This window comes from Coptis chinensis, chromosome 8 (assembly GCF_015680905.1).
Source record: "Coptis chinensis isolate HL-2020 chromosome 8, ASM1568090v1, whole genome shotgun sequence".
Taxonomy (NCBI): Eukaryota; Viridiplantae; Streptophyta; class Magnoliopsida; order Ranunculales; family Ranunculaceae; genus Coptis; species Coptis chinensis.
Window position 1 is genome coordinate 43205701 of NC_141463.1, and position 19433 is coordinate 43225133.

A 19433-nucleotide genomic window follows, 5' to 3' on the forward strand; every position below is an offset into this window, starting at 1 on the left:
TCTTTGTATTTTTATAATACACTTTACAATTGAACAATAGAAACTTTCTCCTTCGATGAGTGACTTCTTCACCAAGGATATAACAACAATGCTCAAATTTGAAGGGTTCTTCTACAATCTTTGAATACAAATGACGAGCTCATGACATCGTATCTTTATCATTAGTGCCATCAACAGTTGATTAAAAAAACCTTGAAATTTATTACTTACCACACGTTAAGTTTGGTGGAAACAAGCACCGACTGATCCACCAGTTCGTGGTAGGCCTCAGCTCCCATACAAATAGCATCCATACGTACGCTGCTTATTGAGGTCCGCAATAATTTTTTCACGGAATACATGCTTATTTTGCTCCGTTCCAATTACAACATCTTCTTAAACAAAAATCAAACTCTTGCATAATATTTCATCTTCAATGGGCAAGAAATTTAACTTTTTTTTTTTTGAATCAATTAGAGGTTAGGCAGACCTTGACCTGCACTATTTCAATATATGTAGTATACAACTCCATTAGCATCATCAGCTAATATTTCACTTAGGAGCTTAGGATAAGGTCCTATACTATAGATAATTGTTTGATCACTCATATTACATGACTTGGCAAGGAAGTCAGCTGCTCGATTCGTTTCTCTGAGTATATGACTTGTCTCTACCTTCTGGAACTTTGACATCTGCTTTCTGATGGCTGCACACACATTTCTACAGAACCAAGGACTAGTTTCTGCTCCATTGATGATACTGACAGCCCTCAGTGAATCTGAATTTATCTCAATTTGGTCTATGCCTATCATCTCTGCTGCTCTTAGTCCTTCCAGAATGCCTAGAAGTTCTTGGAATAGAATGGACCTCTTGTTAGAGCTCCCATTATATGTCATCAGAACGTTACCATCCTTGTCTCTGATCAGTCCTCCATATCCTGTGCTTTGTGGTTGCATTGTACCATCAGGGTTGAGCATTGTGGTTAAAGGCTTCTGCCATTGACATTGAGTCACTGTTTGTTGAGTCCATCCAGGTTGCAATCCCAAGCAGTCCAACATTCTTCTTGTTTCGTTTGTTTCAGTAACACTCTTGAGAACTTGTTGTAGGTAGAGTTTCATTTTTTTCATCACATCACCAGCTACCTGATTAGCTTGATGTTTCTTTCCTCTGAATCTGCGGCTATTTCTCTTATTCCAAATGCTGTATATTGTTGCACATGTCATGGCTCTAATGATCTCTGCTCCTGTTGAGTTTGTTCTTGTCTCTCTCATAATGTAGTACCACTCTTGATTTGATTCCATCACCATCGGATTGAGTCCAAGCTTTCTTTTGATTTCATCCCATATTACTTTAGTGTATGCGCAATCAAAGAATAGGTGGTGAGAGTTCTCCCTTTCCTGCATGCACAGGCAACATTGTGAATGGTGAAGAATATTTTTCTTTATAAGCCTATCCTGAGTGGAGAGGTTGCCGCTAAACAGTTGCCATGCTATAAAGGAGTGCTTTGGGACTGTAAGTTTCCCCCAGACAAGTCGATACCACTTAACTTTTTATCTGATTTTCTTGAGTGTCATGTATGCAAATTTTGTAGAGAATTGTCCTGTAGGAGTTTCTGTCCACACTATGAAGTCTTGTTCCAGCATGTCCTGTATCTCTGTACCCAAAATAGCATTCTTGAGCTCTCCATTTGGAAGATCATGTACTCTACTATTCCATTGCCTATCACTGATCAGTTCGGACACTTTTGCTTCATCAGGCAATTGTAGCAACCTCTTAGCTTCCGGATTAAGTTAACGATGAGGCTGCTTTGAACACCGTGGGTTGGTGCCAAAGGCTTGTATTCTCACCATTTACTATCACATACTTAATGAACTTGGATGGCTTTCTTTCCCCGTAGCGAGAGAATTGATCTCCACACCCAAGAACAATCTGAAGGAATTTTCATTGTCCAGAACTCTTTGCCTCTCACCTGGTACTCCCACATCCACTTGACCCACAAAGTTTCATCTTTACTTGCAATCTTATAAATCAGACCACAATATGCTGCAACATTCCACACTTTAGGATCCACTATATTCAGTCCTCCTTCACTCTTACTGTATCTTATAGTACTATGGCTTGCTTTGTGTATCATTTTCTCCATAGAAGGACCAGCCCACAGGAACCTATTAGTAATCTTGGACACCTTGTCCATGACCCCCATAGGCAAGATGAATGTCTTTGCCTAGTAGTTATGAAATGATGTTAGTACTGAGTGTATCAGTTGTAGCCTTCCTGCAAGAGTCAAGAAAACGTTCTTCCAGTTTGAAATTCTTGTTGTAATCATCTCTACTAATGGCAAACAGTCTTGTACACCTAACCTAGATGCTGTTAAAGGTAACCCCAGATACTTGATTGGGGGAGTGACTAGCTTCACACCCAAGATTCTTGCCAAAGTAGTACTTGAAGAGGGGCTTATACTACCAGTGAGAAGGGTAGTTTTACTTATATTGAGCTTGAGTCCTGTGAGCGCAGAGAAAGACTCGAGGGTCTCCTTCACTCCATATATAGAAGTAGCTTCACCTTTGTAAAAAAGCATCACATCATCTGCAAAACATAGATGAACTAGCTATAGCCTCTTACATCTTGAGTGGTACTCAATGGCTTTCCTGTCCACTGCTTGTTTTAGTAGTCCACCTAACATCTCCATGATGAGTACAAAAAGTAGGGAGATAGAGGATCTCCCTGTCTAAGCCCTTTCCTACCTCTAAAGTAACCTTGAGGTATGCCATTAACCAGTATAGAGAAACTTGGCGTAGTGTAGCACATCCTGATCCAGTCCACAAATACCCTTGGAAATCTAAATCTTAGCAGAATAGTTTCCATTGCATCCCAATCCAACGAGTCGTACGCTTTCTGAATGTCTATCTTAATAGTACACCTAGCAGCTCCATGTACCCTATTGTACCCTCTTAGAAGTTTATGAGCAAGCAACAAGTTATCCTGAATCGATCTTCCAGAAACAAAGGCTGACTGGTTCAAATCTGTAAGTTTAGGCATGATTGACTTCATCTTATTACTTAAAACTTTTGAGATACATTTATAGACAACATTGTAGCATGCAATTGGTCTAAACTCATCCACTCTAGCTGGTTTATTCTTTTTTGGAATCATGCACAAAAAAGTAGAATTAACTCTTCCATGAATCACCTTGTTGATGAATACTGATTTAACAGCACTTGTAAATTCCTCCCCTACTATAGACCAAGTTTTCTTAAAAAAGAATACATTAAACCCATCTGGTCCTGGTGATTTACTATCTTACATTAAGAACAAGGCTTCTTGTATCTCTCTCTCAGTGACTTGCTCTACCAGTTTCTCTGCTGCTTCACTATCTATGACATTTCTCACTTCCAGTTCCTCTAACTCTGGCTGTTCTCCTTGTACTTCACTGGTGCCTCCAAGTAATGTTTGATAGTAATCAACTAGTGCTTGGCCTACCTCCTTTTGTCTTTGGTACCTGTTACCCTGTAGGTCCTCTAGAGCCCAGATGAAATTCCTATTTTTCTTTTCTTTGATGGCATTATGGAAATAGGCATTGCATTTATCTCCTTGCAGCATATTGTCACATTCTAGTATCTGCTTATAGTCTTCATGTTCCATTTCTAGTAGTAAACATAGCCTTGTTCGTGCATCCCTCTCTTTGTTACACAGAAGGTTATTAAGAGGCACACCTTGTAACTATTTTTGGATTACCTGTAAATCCACTCTTGCAGTGTCTACCCTCTTTTGTAAGTCAGACAGATGATGTCTTGCCCAACTCCTCAGCTTAGCCTTTACAATCTTCAGCTTTTGTGTAAGGACATAGAGCCTATCCCCATATATCTCCGAGTCCCAACATAGTTGCACTGTTGCCATGAAATCTGGGTGTAATGCCCAGTAGTTGCTAAACCTAAAAGGATAGAAACCTTTTTCCTTTTCATACAAACTCAATACCATTGGAGTATGATCTGAGACACCTAGAGTATGAAACTCCACTACAGAATTTGGAAACTCTGTAAGCCATTGATAATTGACCAGTGTTCTATCTATTTTTTACCACTTCCTACTTACATCAGCATAATTAGTCCAAGTGAAAAAACTTCCAGTAGACTTGAGGTCATCAAGGTTAGCTAGTGAAATAAAACGTGCAAAAGGAGCTATTTCCCTAGGGTGTACAGGTTCACCACCAATCCTTTCATGTGAATACAAAACATTATTAAAATCCTCAATAAGCATCCATGGAGAGTTAATGGAGGTACTCATAAGTTGCAGGTCTTCCCATAGTTTCAATCTCTCCTTTTTGCTATTACTAGCATGCACAATAGTAAATATAAAATTTACACTATTATGCAAAAGAGTAACCCTACAGTGTATATATTGTGCTCCTTCTTGTAGGTTATGTACGGTAACCTTTCTGTCATCCCATAGAAGCCATATTCTGCCACTCACATCACTTGTATAGTTCTGAATGCATTGCCATGAAGGCCAACACACTCTCCTTATTGCCTCACTATTACATTGTCTTACTTTTTTCTCCAGCAATCCTTGCAAACACACTTTACTTTTATCACTAAACTTCCTTATTTCCTTAGCTTTAGAAGCTTGATTCATCCCCCTCACATTCCAGACACTCAGACTTACCTCCATGTATTTGGGGATTTTTTCTTTCTACCCTTGGACCTGTTCTTGTCCTTACCTCTCTTCTCTGTAGTTGGTGATGTCACTTCATCTGTAGCCCTTCTCTGAGCTCTAGTCTTGGATTTTGTTGATCGTTGTTGCGCTAAGCTCTCAGAAGCTAGTAACTCCAGCTTCTACTCCACCTACAACCCTCGGTTGTAAAGTGTTTGTCCGTAACATCTCATCTATTTCATGATCAGAAAATAATTCATCTTCCTTTTCTGAAATGTCATCTTCTAGCTCATCATTACTATCACCTAGAGCTGCAAATTGATTCCTCTCCTCAAGGCATTTTCTGGTCATGCTCTCACTTACCCTTTCATTGTTGCCCCATACTCTATCCTCCATTGCATTTGCGTTGCTACTATTCCGATTCCTAGGATTGCTTGGAGCAGCACTCTGCTCTCCTTGTTGTTGTTCAATTATTTCTTCTTGCCTAGGTGATAGGAACCGAGTGTGGACTCCTTGAGCTTGTATCCTAGTTACTCCTTGCACACGCCTCTGACTTCCTGTGGTTAAGGTTTGAACCATCTGACTATCACTTGTTGCTCTCATTGGAGTAACATCAGGTTCCATAGCATGGTTCCTTGTCGGTAATGTTGTTTCACTCCTTGTGGCTCTCTCTGTAGCTTCTGCTACTACTGGTCCTGCTCCACTTCCTTCGCCACTGCTTCTACTGTTTCTGCTCCATTTCCTTCTACTGTTATATTTTGTTCAGCTGCATATACTTCTTTAATGACCACCTACATATACTTCTTGGAATTGGCTATTTTCTTGGCTTTGGTTTTGGGTTTGCCTTTGGTTACTTCTACCTCTTGCTATTTCCCCTACCAGGTAGATTGAAAACATTTAGTTAAAACAGTTAAAAAAGGAGAGAAAAGAATAATTTGGAATGAAGAATGGAGTGATTTTTTTTTTAATAAATTAGCAAAGGCCACGGATGTAAATATATCCATTTATCAGGGAAATTGTCCCAAAGTTGTTCGGTCCAAACCATTTCTATATAATGCTCACAAAAATGTATTGCTGAGTGCGTGATAGAAACAATTTAAACAGCGCGTTGCAGGCTACTTGCAGACCAAATTCTCCAATTTGTTTCCAAATGTCACATTAGAAATTGATTTTCGGGTAGTGTATAACAGAGATGTTATGACAAAGATCGGTCTACGTTCTTGGCTTTCATCATTTGTCAATTTTTTCTTTTTTCTTTTTGGTTTTGTGGTTTAGTGGACATTTGGCAAAATTACTTAATGTTACTATTTGACTTGGAAAATTCAATAACCAATGAAATATGTTTATCTGTTAAGGGCAAAGAAGTTGCTAAATTTGAGCAAAAATTTTGCTTGCTCATGTGGCAATTAGTTATTGCTTTTAGATCTCCATTATTCACGTCTATTACCACATCCTATAATCACTTACCATTAAAGATACTAGTATAAGTGCATGTGCTACACACGTTTGTCATGTACAGCTGTAATTATTGGCTGTGCTCTTCAGAATAGTTGGTTGTATTTACTAACGACATTCAAATTGTCAATAAATAGCCAAATTAAACAAAGGTTTATATAATGAAAGAATAATCGAAAATGCTAAGAGGACAGCATCCCAATTAAGAGTTTCCACGTTTGAAAGAATAATCGAAAATGCTAAGAAGACAGCAGCCCAATTAGGAGTTGCCATGTTGCTTTGATGAAACTGAGAACTCCCATGTTGGATTTATGAAAAAAATGGAAGCAAAACTTGAAAAAGGTCAAAAAAAAATCCAAAGGGAAAAATCACGGGTTAACTTATGGGTTTTACATTCTCCTTCTCTTCATTTATGTGTAAAGAAATCGGATTCTGTAAAGGATATAGTAGAAAATAACAGATTAAAAACTGTTTGACGATTAAAATTTGAAAATAAAATAATCATTTTATTTTAAAGCAATTGAAAGAAAAAAAACAATCAAAATAACATCTCCATAACAACCCCTAATTAGATTGCGTTATTGGCTTGTATAAAGTCTTCCTCAGTATTATGGTTTCTGATTTTAATCCAGATCCAAATACCCGAACAAGGCCATCAAAATCTATAACCCATCCAAATACCCAAAACCAGTGAAATTAAAAGGGCCAATCCTTTGGTTATATTGTTTTTGATATGAAAAATAAAAAAACCACCTGCCAGAAAAGAGAGGGTAGATTGGGAGGACAAAATCATGTATGAGAATCCATGAAAGCATTAAAAAAATCATCATCTTTCAGCCATTTTTCTGTTTCATGTTTTCTATTTCATGTTTTTATTTCAATAAATACTTAATTTTGGTAACTGGTTGAAGGAGTTCCCAGTTTCAGCAAAGCAACGTGGCCATAGATGATTGGGCTGTTAATTAGCCAGGTAAAAGACAGTAGCTGTCCCCGTAGCATCGCTCAAGAATAATCAATTGCAGTTTTAGTTTTGCCTCATTTCACAGTTGTTTAAAAGGTTTCTTCAATACCTGCTATAGAAAATAATGAACCATGTATAACAATTGCAAAGAAAGATAGTGACCATGTTACTGCCACAATGTCAGAAGCCAACACTACATAAAATTTTGTGCTAATTGAGCATTCCTGGCTAGAGTTTGTGAGAAACGTGAGGTATATGTTTTGATTATTGGTGGGGTGTGGTGTAGAATTAGAATGTGGCTTAAGTAAGAAGTCGAGAACAAATTAATATGGTTTAACTAAGAAGTGGAGAACAGATCATGGTTGGTATATGTTAAACATTATATTGCCAAATTTACATAAAATGCGTTATTATCATTGAAATAGGAAACAAACCATACACATGATAGGACACACTTTAGACACTAAAGCAGGTAAACACACTATAGAAACAGTACATATTTTGTTTTTTCTAACTGTAGTCACCGATGTTCTATTTGCTTGACGAAGCTCTGGTTAAAGGAGATATTTTCGTCACAGTTAAAAAGTTATTTTTGTGTTGCCTGTTGAACTCATCTATTTTTATATGAAAGATAGCTTTATATCTGATCAAAACTTGAAAGAGCTCTAGTAGTATTTCGGTACCATTGTTCTGTACGTGGTTATTGTTAGTACAAATTTGCTGTAATTGAAAATATGTTGAAATTTGAAGAAACAATTATAAAACAATTATGAAATATTTCATGTTTAGTGTGTATAGTTATATTACTTTTTTTTTTGTATCAGTAGCTCTATGTGTGGGGCATTCGTAAACGTCATCAGTCTTAGTAACTGATTTCAGGCAACAGACACACATCCAATATAGAACCATCCATCATCATAAAGTATAGTAGATATGGTTGCTTCACATTTGAATTGCGTCACCTGAATAGAATATCGTTAGAGATGTGGAAAACTGTAATAGAGAGAAAATATACATTTATTACCTATAATGGAACATCATTTAGTGAGTCGAGAATATCGGATATCGTACTCATTTCCTGCGACGATGTGGCTTTAGTAGATTGTGATAGTAATTGAGAAGGATCTACTTCCAACGGTTGAGATTGTTTTTGAATTGGACTATATAACAAAAGACAATTCTAATTAAAATATTCAGTGGTAAACATTTGTCTAATTTAAATATAATGTTTTTTTTACCAATGGTACCTATTTTTAATATTCACAATTTTTGGAAGATCTAAGTTGAGATACAATTTTGTTGCTGATGTAGAGGAATAAACATATTCACCTGTCACATATCAAATATTATATATTATTTAGGTTATACAAAATAGATTATGTTATTGAAAGTATATACAAAAACAATTAATAATTTTATCATATATGAAAATACCATTATCATATTTAAGAGTTGTAGAAGCGATAGTGAGAATCGATTTATTGGAAATTTTCCAAATTTTGTGGTGATCGAGTTGTTTGGCTGCACTTCCCCACAGTGTAACTTTTATCAGATAGCCCCTATACGTAGACACTTTGTTAGTGTATTAATTTAAATGAATTAAGTTTAAATTTTTTGTTAGTATTATTATTAGTAAACTTACTCTTCATTCAGGAGTTCAATTTCTTTGATGACGGTATCACGGCCGTTACTTTTCGTAATCGGTCTTGCTTGGTTCCATGTGTATATTCGTCCAACTATATCTGCAAAACACACAAAAGAAAACAAAAGTTGTTAGATTATATTTTTATGTATAAAAAAGTTTCTAAACATGTTTTAAATGTATTATATATTTAACTACCTATAAGATGCATGTCTGTCAATGAGTATGTTTGGTAGCTCAAAGAAATTGACGAATGAGAAAGCATGTTCTGGAAATGGAATGTTTTCTGCATTTTGAGGTTTAATTTTTGTGGTCCATTTGAAGTAAATAATCCACTCGATCTCTAGCTATTAGATTACGTGAATTAATTGCTTGATACAGAGTGAAGCCTTCAATATAGTAAATTCTATTTTCCTCTAGTTGATGTCTGAATTTTGCTTCAACGGTTAATGGAATTTTTGCGTGTATTCTATAGCCCTGGGAGTGGTAAGAAAATAGCAAATGAATTAGAATTAGATATTGCCATTAATAATAAATAAGTTATTTTAATGAGTCTAATATAAATACATAAACATAAAAATTATACGTACATGTATGTTCATCAAATAGTAGCATGTCCAAACTTTTGAATTGATCCGTCGTTTAGTCTATTGCTTCCCAAATTCTAGCAATGCGTACAACAATTTTCCAATTTCCAGTACCAGCTATTTCACTAATGCAGTGATGGTGAGGAAGAGACATTATGCTAGATATGAGCAATAGTTAAAATCGGGAAAATCTGCTTTTGTATATATATATATATATATTATGAAATTGAAAAATAGTATTACATAAAAAACACGATTACTATATGAAAATATGTATAAACTCTGGATACAAACCTGGTATAACAGACACAGTCTCATGAGATTGATCACTTGATAACTGAAGATGTTCATCTAAATTCATAAGTGGTAACATAGCGATACCTATAAATGAGGAAGATGTATCTATTAAACAAAAAACATAAAATCATAAATACAAATATTATACATGCATATATATATAAACATAAAAATGAAGATGTTAATAAAAAGTTAAGCATTATATACCTTGTGAAGCCTGATTAAATATTGACGTATCAACATGATCATAACTTACTTTAAATTTTGAATTAATATCTAAAATAATGTCAAATTCCGTATTAAGAAACAAAGTAAAAAAAAAAAGACAAATAAATTAAATAACTTATATTATTATTAAATTTAGTAAAATTAATGAAAATTATACTGAAAGTATTGAATGACACAAATAGAGAATATAGATATGTATACCTTCCTGAGTAGGATGCAATATTGATGAATAAAGAATCATATCATCAATAAATTCACTGTCACCTTCATCCACACTGTTAAGCTCTTCATTAGAAGCATCTATGTTAAGATGTGGATCAACATCTAAATCCGTGTGAGATTCCAAATTCAGTTCTGAAGTGGACGTTCCTTAGAAGAAATGATATAGAAAGTGCGTCAACAAAGATACGACATCAAATTTGATTATAAATTAAATAAAAATAATACATGCACATCCAAGAGAAACTTGTATAACGTTGTTGTCAATATTTAGTAACGGACCAGTGGAAGTTGCAGTTAAATTTGATACTTCCGATTGCAGATGTTGTTGCATAATTGGAAGAAATTGGTCTACACTTGTCGTATCCTTTGCCATACGCATTCTTTGTTGATTCTCTCTACTTCTTAGACGTTCACGCTCCCTTTCTTGAGAACGTTGTTCCTCTGACATACACTGACGATGATTTCTTTTCCAAATACGGTCACGTGCTCATTGAGCGTCTCTTTGTTCAGCAGTCATATCTCGAACATGATGAGTAGAGTGATATCGATGTTGTTCTGACACCTTGGAAGTTGTAGGCTGATTATTGAACACTTCTGATTACAAAGGAAAAAATAGGTAAAAACGCACATATGAACACACTATTCAGAACAATAAATAGTAAATTTAGAAAACAATAAATATAGAATAATCGACTGTGATATGAACTCAGCGAAGTAGTTGCTTTGTCCAGGCCAAAGCACAAAGTTATGCATGTTTTTTTATTTGTTCGAGTGAGTAAGGTTAGACATCATCTTGCTAAGATGACCAACGTTAAATATCCTCTTATCAATGTTTTAATTTTTAAAATATGTTTGAAGCTTATTCATTGAGGCTAGCATCTATGCATGTTCTGTTTAGTTTAAGAGTCATATAGTTTTGAGAAGATCAGAAGATCTCAACGACTTTTTTAATTTTCGTTTTGAAAATTATGCCGTGACTCAGAACTGAACATTTGTTGATATCTTGAGGTTAGGTTTAACCCATATAGAGTGATTTGAAGTTCAAGTGTATGGAAAAACAAAAATGAGCAAACCACTTGAATTCCGGTTTTTTTAATTCAAAACCCAATTTTAGAAAATACATGTTGTAAGCAATAGACAAACCCCAATTTCAGAAACTAACAAAGTTAATGCTCGTTTAAAAACAATTAATCAAGATTTGAAGTTTGACCTTGTCTAAAGAAGACCTAGACAGAGGAAGGGAGCAAGAAAACTCCATGTAGCTAAACCATGAGCTTCAATTTCGATAGCCAGAGAGTGGGAGATCAGCTTAAGATATCACGTAATCTTTATCTGTTCCTGGATTGATAGTACAAACTATTAATTATGAGAGGAGGGAATTTCCAAAAGCCAAACAATTGCTGAAAGGGTCTGGGGTTGCCTGTAGGGATATAGAGGGATAAGAATGGAGGGATATGGAGGGATAAGAATGTACAGGGTAATTAAAATTGGAAGGATAAAGATGGAAGGAAAACCGGTGTGGAGGCTCTAGGCTCCAAGCGATTAGTTCGATTGGATGAAAAGCCCGGGCGCATAAACCGAGAGGCTTAGAAGGCTAAAATGGATAGGCTGTTAAAATCTGCTTAGGTAATTGAGCGGTTGGAAGGCTAGCTCATGCACTTCTCTATGTGGTGGCTGCTAAAAAGCGTGGGCTTAATATCTTGGGCAAGCCGCTTTAAAGGTGTTTAGATACCACCTACCTGTCCTTCTCATATATTTTGAGTATGGCCGAAAAAATAGAGTTCCAAAACATTAAAATTTTAATAACTTAAATATAACAAACACCCACGTTGCCACTACCCACCTTTCATTACACACAAATATGCGAACCGTGCTAGGCATCGGTATTTTTTCAAGTCTTTAAACCTATCGTTCTAACATCTCTCGGATAGTACGATTTTTTCAATTTTAGTTCTAATCTAAAAAATAATATAAAAACATTAGGAGGGGTTGAATATAATTTTAGTGTCGTGAAGGAGGTTTTCTAAATTATTTTAAATAATATGAAGCTAATTCTAATTTCAATAAAGTGAGGGACTTTTTTGTAAATTGTTTAAAAATGAGGGAGCTGATTAGAATAATTAAGGGAGGTGGTTCTAAAATCTTAAAATAGAGAGATTAAAAATACAATGTTCGGTTGAGAAGTGTAACTCCTAAAGACCCAGCTATCATATAGTGTAGAGATGCTTGTTTTTACTTTAAAAGATCGTATCCAAACTAACTACAATTTTTTCAACCTTAAAATTTGACGTGGACAACTTTTGCAAAGAGCTACTTCAAGTCAATATTATTTATTGAAACACCCAGTTAGTTCATGTGGTTGTAGATTTTTTTTTGCTCTCAGCGTTATTTCCTCCAAGTGCTCCAAGCCCAATCATGTGGTTGTGGTTGTGGTTGTGGAACATTATCTTCTTATCATTGATACCAATAAAAAAATAATAGGGATAGTTCTGGAATTAAGTACGTGCACTAGTATGTGGCACACGCTCACGCACGCGTTCTATATATCTAAAGGACTTGAGAAAGAAAATAAATGGTGGGGGAAGTGAGGCCGTTATTGTTGACTAAATTTAATATATAATATTTTATAATTACATTTTTATCCTCAAAAATTTAGATATTTAATCATATGTGAACTAATGTGCTCGTTGGAGTTTAACTTTTTTAATGGGGGAAAACAATCTTGAGAAAAAAGTGACCAAGAGATTTAGAGATACATAAAAAATAGTTTTTCACTATTGCAGGACTGTAGATGAGGGTCACAATTATTAAAGTAGTAGATATTTCAACCAGAATAGATATTTGAGTCTAACGATTTAAACAATAGGGGGGTTTAATCTAAACTAGTACATATATACTTTGGGGGATTTAGTCTAATTAACCCTTGATTTGGAAAGAAAACAAAAAACAAAAATAACAAAACAAACACAAAACACAAAAAACACTACCGTATCAAGAAACAGAGAGTAATCTGACTCTCAAGGACAAAACGGATGAAAAAATCACTCTCAAATCCACCTTTTTTTCATAACAAGTCAAAAGGACGGGGTAGATGAAATATCCAATCTACCCTTAAAGCTTAAAAAACCAACTTTTGCTCTTCAAAACCCCCGTAACGGAGCGCACAACCCAAAACACTGAAAACTCCAAATCTAAACCCAATAAAAAACCCAACAAATCAACAAAACAAACAGAGAAATCAACCAATGTCAAATTGATCATTAAAAACAACTTTTATCGACGAGATCTTGTTTTGCTAAAGTTTCCAACTTGTGATCTTCAATTTGGAATCTAGATGTTGAACCGACCCTATGAAATTCTTCCTTTCATACTCCCAAATACTTATCTTAAATGAGAAATCAAGAAGGGGCCCCACTATTTGAGAGTCACTTATTACGTTTTCTTCTTTTTGTATGGTTTTTGCTTGCCCATTGTTTCTGTTTCATATTTCCAGTGATGGGTTTTTTGTTTGGGTTTGTGTATTGATGTGGATTTTGAAATTGCATTTAGTTTGTTTGTGTATGAGTGTGTGTTTGAGTTGCATTTTGATCCGTGGTTGGTGTAATCATAAATCTAGAGTTTAGTTCGGTTTTGATTCCTAAGAACTCAAAATGATTGTTAACTGGTGATATGATGTGAAGCTAAAGTGGGCAATGTAAGAAGAATTCACTTCTTTGTCAATAATTCACTACTTACTGGTAAATGGAAGTTCATAAAATTTGATGGTACGGATTACACAAAGACAAAATAAACATTCATTTTGAGTTTCTGAAAATCTCAATCCCAATAAGCGGTGCTTTCATATTGTCAACCAATTCTAGTTCCGAGGAACAATGTCTATTAAATTACTAGAGTAGCACGAATTTTTGGTTTCCAAATTTTTGTAACCAAACATTTAAAACACGTACAAATTAAACACCTTATAATTGCTGTATAGAAATATTTGACTGTACCATTTTTTTGGGTCACTAAATAATTCTTAATTTATTCTCATATCGTAATTTGTCGTATCCCGAATTGCAAAAAACATGAGGAATGATCAGTGTGAACACCTATTGGACTATGAACAATCATTAATTGTTCATACCCTATTTGACTATGAACAATGATTGTTCATACAACAACAACATGAGGAATGACCAGTGAGAATACCTATTGGACTATGAACAATCATTGTTCATACCCGACCCAATTATACTATGAACAATGATTGTTCATACCTCAGAACACTTATTGGACTATGTACAATCATTGTTCACACTAAACAATCATGATTCAACTATGAATAATCATTGTTCACACTGAACAATCATTGTTAGTTCATACCCCTCTTCAACTATGAACAATGATTGTCCATATACCTCAACAACATGAGGAATGATCAGTGAGAACACATATTAGACTATGAACTAACAATCATTGTTTAAACCCCTATTGGACTATGAACAATGATTGTTCATACCTCAACAACGTGAGGAATGATCAGTGAGAGTACCTATTGGACTATGAACAATCAATGTTCATACCCCTATTAGACTATGAACAATGATTGTTCATACCTCAAAAACATGAGGAATGATCAGTGAGAACACCTATTAGACTATGAACAATCATTGTTCATACCCCTATTAGATGAGTGACATACTATAATATTCTCACCTAAGACTACTTTTCAGGGAGTGTGATGATTTCTAATTTTGAAAACTTTTTTGTTTGCATATAACTATTTTATATTATTTTTTTGCATAATTATTATATATACATATGCATATATTTTTTGAATCAAAATCTACAAAAGGACATGAAAGATTATAAAATCAAATGTAATTGATTCCTAGAGACTTCTATGAACTTAGATGTTAGTTGTGTTAACCTTTTGGTGGGACTAGATGCCTCTATATCAAATAAACTTTCACTTACAAAGTCATTTGTTTCATGTCTCGTGCACTACATGCAGTAAAATTAGAGTATACCTGTGAAATGAAATATTTTATAGGGAAACAAATTTGACAGTTACAAAGTTCAATGGATTTGAACCATGTAATAAGTAGTTCTAGTTTTGATAAAACTCAAGTGCAGAAACACACACAATATTGATATAATTATTAAGTAAACAATGTATTACGTATTAATATACAAGCCATACAGGAAAGTTGATCTCCTTCTTGAAGTCCCTAAGCCCGAAAGTAGTGTGCACATGTAATGCATTGCTACGATCCTCTGCGTACTGCTTGAAGCCGAATCTCAAATATGCACTTGTCTTTCTATTCAAGTTTGATACCCATAAAGATGTCCAGGCCATCCATCCAATGATAAACCAATGTTGATCAAGATGTGCTTGAGTGAATTTATCACGATTCTACACAAATATTAAATTATCAAAGATTGAAAAGGCATGAGCTAACATCACATAATTCTACACCACATAGCACCAATGAGGCTATGAGACCATTTATTTACTAAATTTTGGTTTTGACATAGTACAATTGTATAGAACCATTACACGTAAAAACTCTATATGAGAAACAAAACAAAAACACAACTTCCACCCGACCCATATTATGAACAATAACCCACCAAAGTGTTGGGGGTTAATACCGATACCAATCGATCCCCATACACGAGCGCGTATTTGAACTCACTTCAACTCTAGACAAATTCTAAATATCAACTACAACCAACCTAACATGCCCAACTCTCTAAAACAACAACTAACAATAGATAATAATGTAAAAAAGTAAAAAAGCATACCACAACACAAAAGATATACCATGGTTCGCCAATGGTGCCTACTTCCACAAGAGTTAATCTTTTTATAAAGTGGGAAATAAGATTACAATCACCCCTTTCAGTTTCTCACCTTACTAGATCACTCCTCTCTCTTTACAGGCTTGTCTCTCTGTAAAGTTTATCTCTTAATCTTGATTGCTTTCAAGATTGGGTTTTCTCTCCCTTGTGCTGCCTTGGTTCGTGTTGGTTCTATCTTCTCTGTATTAGGTTTTGCCAAAAACCAAAATCTTATATTGCAAACTTGTGGTTTTGCAAAAATAGAAATTGTGACAAAATTCGGCATGGGCGCCGGCGCGCCTTGGGCAAGGCCAAAGTCGAACGCGCGCGCCCTAAAAACACAGGAAGTTGTTCACAAAGATGGGCACGGCTTTGAGCAAGACTAAAGAAGACCAAAATGCAAACTGAACTTCATTTTCTCCTCATGTGAGGGATAACTTCAATAATCTCCCCCTCCCGCGCTCAGCCTTCTTCATGCAAACTGAACTTCATTTTCTCCTCATGTGAGGGATAACTTCAATAATCTCCCCCTCCCGAACAGTGAGGAAGGATACCTCCATGCAATTTCCAAATTAACAGGAGGAGTATGCTACCATTCCGGCGGTAGCACAACAAACATCAAACTTACCTTTCGGTAAGACTTTCTTCATCATATCCGACCCGTTCTTGTCGGTATGGATCATCTCAATACACAAATGCTTGTCTTCGAGTACTTCTCTAATCCAATGATAACGCACATGTATGTGCTTGGATCTAGAATGAAAACTCATATTCTTGCTTCAATGGATGGTGCTCTGACTATCACATAGAACTACAAACTGTTTCTACTTTAGCTCTAGTTCATCGAAGAACCTCTTCATCCATAACATCTCTTTCGCAACACTCAGTGGCTGCAATACACTCAGCTTCTGTGGTGGAGAGGGCAACACACTTTTACAACTTAGATTGCCAAGAAACTGCTCCCCCTGTAAAAGTAACCAGATAACCGGAGTTAGACTTCATCGAGTCAACATCACCTGCCATGTCTGCATCAGTGTAGCCTTCAAGTAAGGGCTTACTTCTACCAAAACACAAACACAATTTGGAAGTGCCCTTGAGATATCTCAATATCCTCTTAACACCTTCCCAATGCTTCTTATCTGGATTTGACAGAAATCGGCTTACAACACCAATGACGAAAGGAATATCCGGTCTTGTACACACCATTGCATACATTAAGCTGCCCACTGCGGATGCATAAAGAATCTTTTGTATCTAACTCTGCTCATGCTTAGCCTTTGGACGCATCTCTTTGGTCATGCAGAACTGGTCACAAAACAGACTACTGATTGGCTTCGCTTGATCCATGTTGAATTTTTTCAACACCTTCTCAATGTAGCTTTCTTGAGAAAACCACAACTTCCTACTCTTTCTATCAAGAGTGATCCGCATCCCAAGTAACTACTTTGCTTGACCCAAATCCTTCATCTCAAAGGACTTACTCAAATCTTTCTTCAGCTTAGATATCATGTTGATGTTTGGGCTAACTATCAACATATCATCCACATATAACAAGAGCACTATGAAATCCCCGTCTGAAAATCTCTAAACAAACACATAATGATCGGAAGCAGACTTCTTGTATCCTTGCTTCGCCATAAAGGAATCAAACTTTATGTACCACTGTCTCGGTGCCTGCTTCAACACATACAAGCCCTTTATCAGCATGCATACTAGGTGCTCCTTGCCTTTGACCTCAAACCCCTCTGGCTAGTCCATATAGACATCTTCTTCAAGGTCTCCATGAAGAAAAGTTGTCTTAACATCTAGCTGCTCAACCTCCAGGTTCATACTTGCGGTCATTCCCAATACCACCCTGATAGAAGTCATCTTCACTACAGGAGAGAAAATCTCATCAAAGTAGATACCTTTCCTTTGACCAAATCCCTTCACAACAAGGCGAGATTTGTGCATTGGGTGTGGATTATTCTCCTCATGCTTGACTTTGTAGATCCACTTATTCTTGAGAATTTTTCTTCTTTTCGGTTTCTCAACTAACTTATAAGTGTGATTCTTATGCAAAGAATCCATCTCATCATGCATGGTTTTCAATCACTTCTCTTTGTCTGTACCTTCAAGAGCATCTTCATAGTACGTAGGTTCTCCACCATCAGATAGTAAAACATACATATGTGGTGGATACCTAATTGAAGCTTGTCTCTCTTTGTCTGACTTCCTTACCCCATTTGCTTGTGGCTCAGGACGATGCACTTCTGCTTGCTTAGGTGGTGGTTCATGCACTTCATCTGCATCTTCTATATTAATAGGTTCTATCCCATCATGAGCAATAGGATCATCATCATGAGCTTCAAACCCATGGTTCTCTGCATTCTAAATGCCTTCTACACGTTCCACAGTAGGAACTTCTGGATTTGAATCAACAAGATCATTGGTGAAAGCTTGTAGCTTCTCACCCTCCTTGAAATCTGCTATGGTTTGGTCTTCCAAGAACACAACATCTCGACTTCGGATTACCTTCTTGTTAATCGGATCATATAGTTTGTAGCCAAACTTCTCATCACCATAACCCAAAAAAATGCACTCTTTGGCTTTATCATCAAGCTTGGATCTCTCATCCTTCGGAATATGCACAAATGCCCTGTACCCAAATACCCTCAAGTATCCATAATCAATATCTCTTCTTGACCATACTATCTTTGGATAATCACTATTTAGAGGCTTTGACGGTGATAGGTTGATCACATGTACAGCTGTGCGCATTGCTTCTACCCAGTAGATCCTAGGTAGCTTAGAGTGAGACAACATGCATCTCATCCTCTCTACAATAGTACGATTCATCCTCTCGGTTATACCATTTTGTTGCGGAGTTTTGGGAACGGTTTGCTCATGATGAATCCCATGACTCTGGCAATACTCTTCAAATGGCCCAATGTACTCACTCCCACTATCTGAGTGAATACACTTCAAAAGCTTCCTTGTCTCTCTTTCCATCATGCTATGGAATTTCTCAAACACGCCAAGTACTTCATCCTTGGTCTTCAGACTATATGCCCATACCTTTCTAGATGCATCATCAATGAAGGTCACGGTATAAAAAGCTCTCCGTGGGACCTTATTTTTTATAGGACCACATAAATGCGGTGCACTAGTTCAAGGACAATCGTCTTTTCTCGTGAGACGGAATCTTTGGAAAGACACCCCGTGTTGTTTTCCTACCAAACCGTGAGTACATCTATTTAAATGTGTACCTTTGATGTCCGGCAAGGCCTTTTGCTTGGCAAGAACTTCCATGCCTTTTTCTCTCATATGGCACAATCTTTTGTGCCATAGTTTGAGGAAAGCTTCTTCTTTCTCGCGATTTTATTCGCTTTTACACAAACTACCTTGTGTTTTGTAAATAGAGCAAGTTTTCTTCCCTTTGGCTGCTACAATGGAACCTCTGCTCAATTTCTATACCTCGTTGCCAAACGAGTTTACAAAGCCATCATCATCTAACTTTCCAACAGAAATTAGGCTTAGCCGAATGTCAGGGACTTGTCTTACATCCTTGAGTGTCAAGGTGTATCTGACATTGGTTTCTATGTGA

The 19433-nt window shown here is 36.1% G+C and overlaps 2 protein-coding genes across 2 annotated transcripts; both read right to left on the reverse strand.

Moving 5' to 3' along the window:
• Positions 1-485: 485 nt before the first annotated feature.
• LOC147481533 (uncharacterized) lies at positions 486-3030 on the reverse strand. Its single transcript, XM_086578967.1, has 4 exons — positions 2724-3030; positions 2333-2565; positions 1949-2203; positions 486-1376 (listed from the first exon to the last, which is right to left on the reverse strand). The coding sequence occupies exons 1-4, from the start codon at positions 3028-3030 to the stop codon at positions 486-488; spliced, it is 1686 nt and encodes a 561-aa protein (XP_086435093.1).
• A 249-nt stretch (positions 3031-3279) lies between these two features.
• LOC147481534 (uncharacterized) lies at positions 3280-4647 on the reverse strand. Its single transcript, XM_086578968.1, has 3 exons — positions 4101-4647; positions 3715-4013; positions 3280-3597 (listed from the first exon to the last, which is right to left on the reverse strand). The coding sequence occupies exons 1-3, from the start codon at positions 4645-4647 to the stop codon at positions 3280-3282; spliced, it is 1164 nt and encodes a 387-aa protein (XP_086435094.1).
• Between the last annotated feature and the right edge of the window lie 14786 nt (positions 4648-19433).